The sequence below is a fragment of the Cnephaeus nilssonii genome (assembly GCF_951640355.1).
Source record: "Cnephaeus nilssonii genome assembly, chromosome: 16".
NCBI lineage: Eukaryota > Metazoa > Chordata > Mammalia > Chiroptera > Vespertilionidae > Cnephaeus > Cnephaeus nilssonii.
Window position 1 is genome coordinate 50922540 of NC_137087.1, and position 7715 is coordinate 50930254.

Consider the following 7715-nt stretch of genomic DNA (forward strand, 5'->3'; position numbering starts at 1 on the left):
TGTTTTCACATGAGGAGATGGAGGCTTGGAGAAGCTAGCTCACCCGCCAAAGTCAACAGCAAATGAGGGGCAGAGCTCATTGCCCCCATTTTCCCCTGAAGGCTGCAGGACCCCAGGGGCCTCCCATGCCTTCCTAATGGCCTACCCCCATCCTTCTGCAGGGGTGGAGTTCGTGGTACCCAGGACCGGGTTTTACTGCAAGCTGTGTGGGCTGTTCTACACCAGTGAGGAGATGGCGAAGATAAGCCACTGTCGCAGTGCTGTCCATTACAGGAACTTACAGGTAACCAGTGGCCGTCCTTGCCTGGCACCGGGGCGCTCTCGAGTCTCCTTTTCCGAGTTTCTCTCTCCTTTCACCACATGGAGACCTGGCTCCACCAGGCTGCTGCACGTGGTGGCTGCCTCTCCTGCGCTCTCAGAGCGCCAGCCTCCACTGTGGCACGTAACACGTTCTGCTGGGCCAGGTTTTTTGTACCTGCCTCTCCCTCTATCCTGAGTAACTTGAGCTCGTGTTCACTGGCCCATGGTTGGGCTGACCCCTTTCACAAGGCCTGGGTGCTCCTGATGCAGAGGTTTCTCCGTGTTTCTGTTCTCCTGCGTGGTGCCCCTCTTTGCTAGACTAAAAGCCACTACTGTCCTCTATTTTAAATGTCCAGACGTTGCAACTATTTGTCACAGCAACAAAAAAACAAAAGCATACAGACAGAAACCCTGCCCTCATGGATTTTCCAATCTAGCGTAGGAAATAAGCAATAAATAAAATAAGTTTTATAGTGTATGAACAGGTGATGTATAAAAAGTACTCCATGTGCCATATTTCATCCAATCTAAGGTGCCATCAGTTGTAAGACACACTGTTTTTTGATACCAAGAAAAAAACGTTGAAAATTAAACAGTGAGACTCCATCAGCTCCTCAATTTCAGAGATGTTATTGTGGCGGGAAAAGCATCTTAAAAATCAGTGAAATATTGTAATATGCTCTGGGATATACACCTAACTAATATGTAGCATATTAGAAAGTGGTTTTCATACTTAACTTCTGGCATAGGCTGGGCTTAGTAACTCAATTGAAAGCGTGGCATATCAGAAAGCATGGGATATCTTCTGTTTTTACTACATCCTTTGCTACAGGAATCAGACTGATTCTTGATATGCAAGGTCTACACTCAGGAAGACCCTCAGGGTGGCAGCGTGTCCTAATTCCAGAGCAGGCATTGCTGTCACAATTAAATGGTTAGAGTGGCCGAGATGTGGACACTATTTCAGAAGTATACACATTAGCTCAGCTATTCAGTAGAATTGGGGGTGCACCCGGGAACATGTAATTTGAGAAAGTTCTCCAAATGATTAGAAGTGCACCCCTAGTTAAGAAACTCAGAGGTGGGCCAATTCTCTTGTTTTATATTTGAGGCCCAGAGAAGCTATGGGATGTGTCTGACACCACACAGAGGGTGAGGTACCAGGCCTGGAAACAGATCACCTGATTCTTAATCACTTTCCTCTTTTTACTCTACGAAGCTGGTCCTGCAAACTGAGACCCGTAATGGCCTGGGCCACCATCTGCAAGGGACTGTCATTGGCTGTGCCCACACTCGGGTCATTTAAGCCTCCTGATTTCCCTCCAGAGAGCAGCTGCGCTGTGGCCAAGGAAGCCATGGGGGTGAGGCCCAGGTCCCGGCCCCTCCTGGGGGAGGGCAGTGAGGGCCTGAGTTGGCCAGACTAAGAGCTCACACCGGGTTCACAGTTCACACAGAGTCACTGAGGGCAGCCATCCACCCTGAAGACATCACCAGCCCCCACCCCAACAAGATGAAACCTATAGAATGGCATCGCTGGGTGGGGTCTGGAGATTTTCCCAAACCTGGGTCCTCATACTAGCTGGCATCTTCTATAAATGCTATAAATGCAGCTTCCTGTACCCACCATATACCTGCTTATTCATTCTCTCTAGAGCTGGGCACGAGAATCTGAATTTTAAAAATCTTTCCAGTGGATTCTGATACCTCAATGTAAGAACTTTTGATATTATAAGCTAGACCCCACAGCTCAAGGTCACCCAGGAACTTAGAAAGAGTGCCGGAGCCTCTACTTCTAAATCCCGTGTTTCTCCAGGGTAGTGGACTACACTGCGTTCTGGGCTTTAGGGCCAGACACCCCCGTTCCCTCCCGGGCAGACTCGCCTCCCACAGCAGGGCAGAGCCATTCCTGTGGTCCCTGGGCATGTCCAGCCCAGACAGAGGCTAAGCCCCTCACACCTGCCAACCACAGTTCAGGTTTCCCTGTGCACCTGTCAGGGAGCTGGGAGCCTCCGCCACAGGCTTCCCAGATAGGGTTTCTGTCAGTGACCTTGACACACTGTCTCTGTCCACAGAGTCTGCCCACCCACCCTGCCCAAGTTATAGGTGTGAAGAGTGAAGAACTCAGACCCACGGAGCAGGTGCTGGCTGACACCTAAGTCAGGCAGCTTGTAAGCTTAGCTCCCCCGACGTCCCCACCCCCCGGAGGCCTTGAGGTGGGGACCGGGTGTTACTCTTCGAGGCAGGGAGCAGGTGGAAGGAGTTCTGTCAGTGCAGCCCCTGCCCTGCCTCACTGCTGGTCCCGGCCCTGGGAGAACCCACCCGGGGAGATCCAGAACAACAGGTGGAGTCAGGACCAGATGGGAAGACGCGACACCTGCTTGGCGCCAGGCCAGCGAGGAGCATGCCCGTACCCCGCACACTCACTCCTTTGCCTCTCTGTGCTCCCCTCCCCCTTCCCTGGCTGAGGCGGAGGAGCCTCCCGGCCGCCATCTAAGCCTGGCCTGCAGGGAGGCACGGCCTGCCCCTCTCCCATCCGGCTCACCACCTCGCAAAGCCACCCAGAGAGAGGCCAGGCCGACCCAGGCATCCTGTGCCCGTCATCTCTCTGCCCCTCGGTCACCCTGGGAGGAGGAAGACACGGTTCCCCCCATGTAACAGCTTGGAGTCTGAGGCTGGGCCAAGATGGGCGACTCCCTTGAGCCAGATGACTGGTGCCACTCGTGCTAAAGAGCAGCCTCTGAGTGTTTACTCGGTGCCAGCGCTGTGCTAAGTGCTTTATGGTCCCTCTCCTGCTCGTCACAGCAACCTTATGTGGCCGTTCCGTTATGACCCACACTTTTTTTATTAGTAGCCATTTATTAATCAATGGTTTGATATAAAGTTATTTCAGACCTTCAGAATTTGCCCAAATGGAATCACAAGCATTACAAATTTTTCCTTTTCCCTTAAAAAGAAGGATAGGGGCAGGTGGAAGGAGTTCTGTCCGTGCAACCCGTGTCAGTGCAGTTAGTGACATTTGAGAACAAATTAACAAAAAAAATTTAGTCTTATCATTTATTGGGGACAAACACTAAGTTTTACTTACATTTCATGGGGAGAAAAAATTCCAGTGTAAACAATAAATCAAAGCAGTACTTAACTTGCAATTTTAGAGATGAACATAGATAGGTCATTCTCTTCAGCCCTACGTGCCGATGTAATCTACAGTATAAAGCACTCAGAAAACCGATCTACAGTTTTATATGTGCTACACGGAGATCTTATCCTGTAGTGTAGTGAAGGCTGGGTGTCCTCAAGAGCCATATGTATATACATATAATTTTAATAACCTTTAAAACAAAGATCAAAGTTCATTTAAGTCCTGTTGCATTAAAAATGAAATAGCAAAGGAGCCAAATGATCGTTTAAAGTTTAAAATTCCTACATTGTCCAGTTTATATGACCCACACTTGACAGAGGTCAGAGATGTTGCATGACTGGCCTGTAGAGATGTAGGATTTGAACCCAGGTCACCTGACAGCGGAGCCCACACACTTGACCATGTGCTGGGCCTACCTCTGCCAGCTCCCAATCCAGGGCTATTTGTAGCACCCCTGGCTGCCCTGCACGCAGAGGGCCCAGCTGGGGCCCCGACGTTTTCTATTCTGTCTCGCTGTGATGAACCCAGAGCCCCGGAGCGGCCTGGAGTGTGAGAGTCCCGGGTTGTGAGGCAGCCCAACTACAGGACAGGAGTCCGTGGAAGGACCTCCAGGCCACTCCACCTGCCCGCCTGCCTGGCAGGAAACAGGCTGTTAGGCGTCTCAAATGTCAGGCGGCGGTGTTGTCTGTCCCCATCTCTAGGGGACAGCATTTCTCTCCACGGCCCTTCCAGCTTCCCCCTCCTCCCTCTTCCTTCACACGTGGATGTGCTGCCCGGATGCTGGGCTGCTGGAAAACAGGGGGAGTTGTCCTGGGGATTAACCGAGTGTAGATTAGAGAAGCAGTGAGAACAGAGCTTGCACGGGATAGGGGCTGTGGAAGTGTCTGCTACTGTTAGGAGCTGTACTTTGTAGGTTTGCTGCAGGAGACACACGTCCCTTGTACCCTGACATAAAGGGGGAGAAAGCAGATGGCTTATCCTGGGTGCCGTGGCCCCAGCAGGATCTGGGGAGGCCGGCGAGGGGTCTCACCCACTAGATGGGGTGACAGGAGAGGGAGGCCAAGCACACACCGTCCACTCCTCTCCTCTCCTGTCCTGCTAAGTCACCACTGACCCTCTTCCTTCCTCCTGTGTCCCTCTCTTCCCACCACAGAAGTACTTGTCCCAGCTGGCCGAGGAGGGCCTGAAGGAGCCGGAGGGGGCCGGCAGCCCGCGGCCCGAGGACAGCGGAATCGTGCCCCAGTTTGAAAAGAAAAAGCTCTGACACCCTGGGCCTGTTGGAAGCTGGGAGGGAGGGCCCACCCAGGTGGGGCCTTCCTGCCCGCCAGGACAGGGACTCACGCCAGAGAGGAAAGGACACCAGGCTGGCCACGGGGCCTGGTTCGTTCTCAGAGACTCAGGAAAACGCGCTGGAGTGTTTCCCAGAGGCCTCACCCTGTGCGTCCAGCCCCCCCCCCCCCCACCCCCCCACCCCGGGGTCACCCACTCTCTCCCTGTCACTCTCGTTGCCTTCAGACAGTCTTTTCATTTGCTTCTCTCTCTTCTCCCCTCTCCCTCCCTCTCTCCCTCCTTCGTGCCAATGGTTGTTTTCTTTTCATAAAAGCCAACTTCTCAGGGATTTTCACAGTGTTCAACTTCTTGGTGGGCTAGGCCAGGCCAGGCCAGGCTGAGTCACCCAAGGAAAAGATTTCACGGAAACTCCTGGGTCAAGAACCGCTTCGGCGAACCTGGGCAGTGTCTCTGCCTGGCACGCTGCGCGGGCATCTGGGTGGGGTCCCCCGTCCCGAGAGGGGCCCCTTCGACAGTCCGTTGGCAGAAGCTGGGAGCTCCTCCAGCTGGACCACCTGTTGGAAAAGGCCCTGATTTTATGAATAACTCCTTCACCCTCTCAATTATTCTAGGCGTCTGCCAGGCTCATGCCTTAAAGTAAAATGAAGTGAATTTTACAGGGGGAGGAAATGAGTCCTTCGTATTGGAACCTCCGATCATTTCCCCGAAACACAGTCCCCTCCACTTGATTTCAGGAGGTGCCAGGGTTCGTTCTGTCCTGGACAAAGAGTTTGGTATAGATTCGCTCTAATTAAAGATGAAAATGGAAGCATCCTCCCCCTCCCGCTGAAACAGCAGTTGGTAAGGGCTTAGGCTGAATGCCGGCCTCTCTGCCATGGGTGTCACCAAAACAAGGAAATGGCATCTGTCCTTGGCTCACCCTTGGCGCCTACACTCGGCTCCAGCAGCCCCCCTGCGGGGTGGTTTTAAATGGTATCTCAGGTGGCGGGGTGGGGGCAGAGAAGCGAGGGAAAGGAGGCTGCAGGACTGAAGAGCATTTGAGGGTTACTGGTGTTTGTAGGTAGGCCCTTTTCAATTTGGCAGAAGGTCAAGGGCCTCTCAGAGTTGACCCCAGGGGCAGACTTTGATGTCAAATGCTGTGAAGAACAGAGCCCTTGCTCCCAGCAGGCTGTCTGATACTGGAGGGCAGTGCCTTAGGCCCCAGGCGGACTGCAGGTCTCTAGTCGAATGTCCCATTGGAAGGCTTTGGGACAATGGTGTGGGGGAAATGAGGCTCGGCTGCCCTAGAGAAGACGGGGAGAAGTTCAGAGAGCCTGGTGCTATTCCCACAATGGAGATACTCGCCTGGAGGCGACCTCCCTGGCTCTGCCCCTGGCAGACAGTCCCAGTGGTTTCTGTTCCTGACCGCCAGCAGGTAGACTAGGAAGAGGTTGATTCTGGGTGGGATTTGTTGTTGTTGTTGTTGTTTTTGCATTCTTCTTTTTAAGGTAGATAACACTATCCCGCATATTCTGTCCTCCACTAATGGCAGAAGGGTAGAGAGATTGAGTTCGACACCGACTTTTTATCAGTAAGGAAACTGAGGCACAGACAGGAAAGAAATGTAGAACACAAATAAAACGATCACGTGTGAACCTTGGGGCCAACAGTCACCGACAGGGAGGGACCTGTTGGGAACCTGCGAGAGAGAAGAGTCAAGGCACCAGAGGAAACAGATGGGCCCGGACAGGTGTGGTGAGAAGAGGCTGCGGGAAGCAGGAAACCTGAACTTGGCACCGGGCCACCGGGGGCCTTGGAAAGGTCGGGGTTTCGGAGCCCGGTTGGAAGATGGTGACTCAGCCCAGAACTGGTCCCCTGGCTGCCTCCACGGGCCTTTTTCTCACCTGGCATTCTGGAAGCCAGCCTCCTCCATTTCTCGGAAAACATTGGGCCCAGTGTGTCTGTCTTCCCACTGGAGGGCCATCCAGGGCCAGCTCTCCCGCCTCCCGGCCAAACCTTGCTGGGAAAAGCCTCGGCCTCAGGAGAGGCCAGGACTGTGCATTTTCAAAGCCGCTGGCAGTCTTCTTCCCCGCAAAGGGGAAGCTGACCCCACCAGCTCATCCCCGCCGCCCCGCCCCAGCAGCGTTTCCATGGAAACCTGGATGCCTGTTCAAACAGCCTCGGTCCTGAGGAAAGTAATGGCTCCCTTGCTGACAGACTGACCTTCTCCATATGGCAAAGCTGGAGAGAGCCCGTGGGAGAAAGGAAGGAGAGGTGTGCTCTGCATTCAATCAGAACCTTCAGTTGCCAAATCATCTAAGAATCTATATTTGTGTGTGTATATATATAGATATATATATATATTTATTTTTATTTATTTTTGTACAATTCCATTGGCATGGTCCTTCACCACTCTCTAATTTTCTCCTTTTATTCCTACGTGTGTCATACACACCGCAGTATTAAAGACAACCAGCGTTTGTTTTTTGAGCTTACGAGAAAAAGAAGAAACACTAGTTAATTGAAGTTCGAACTTGTAAAGTATTGGAATTTGTTGAGTGTCCCATAAATTGTCGGCATTTTTCCTGATCTGTATAACTGACCGCAAGTGCTTGTTTTTATGCAAGAAAAGAAAAAAAAAAGATTTTTAATAAAGAGAATTTGAAAGCTTGGGAGTAGCTGTCTGTCACGCAGGGATCCCTTGACCTTTAGCTGGGGAAGCTCATTGACACAGAGGCCGGGGCCTGGCCCCTCTCTGATCTGGAATGTTTCTAAAGGCTTGAAAAGAGGAGACACAAGAGCTTCCACCTGGGACTTTGGGGGGACTTGGAGATTCTCAAGGGTGAACCTTGGGAAGGACTGAGTCTGGGAAAGTGAGGAGCTGGGGTCCCTTTTGGAGATCAGGTAGAAAAATCTCTTGGCCTCTTATAACCCTCTATCCTGCTACCTATTGTTCCCCAGTCTTCTGGTGGCTGAACCCTGTTGCACTGCACCAGACTCGGGCCAT

General features: G+C 52.3%; 1 protein-coding gene across 2 annotated transcripts in view; it reads left to right on the forward strand.

Moving 5' to 3' along the window:
* The window catches only part of RBM20 (RNA binding motif protein 20), a gene marked incomplete at its 5' end in the record, with an annotated part of 184413 nt that extends 179619 nt beyond the window's left edge, over nt 1–4794 (forward strand). For both annotated transcript variants that reach the window (XM_079794193.1, XM_079794192.1), the window contains 2 exons: nt 162–283; nt 4593–4794. In XM_079794193.1, coding sequence (XP_079650319.1) covers nt 162–283; nt 4593–4703 — 233 coding nt within the window. In that variant the 3' untranslated portion in view covers nt 4704–4794. The remainder of the gene's footprint in view (nt 1–161; nt 284–4592) is intronic.
* Between the last annotated feature and the right edge of the window lie 2921 nt (nt 4795–7715).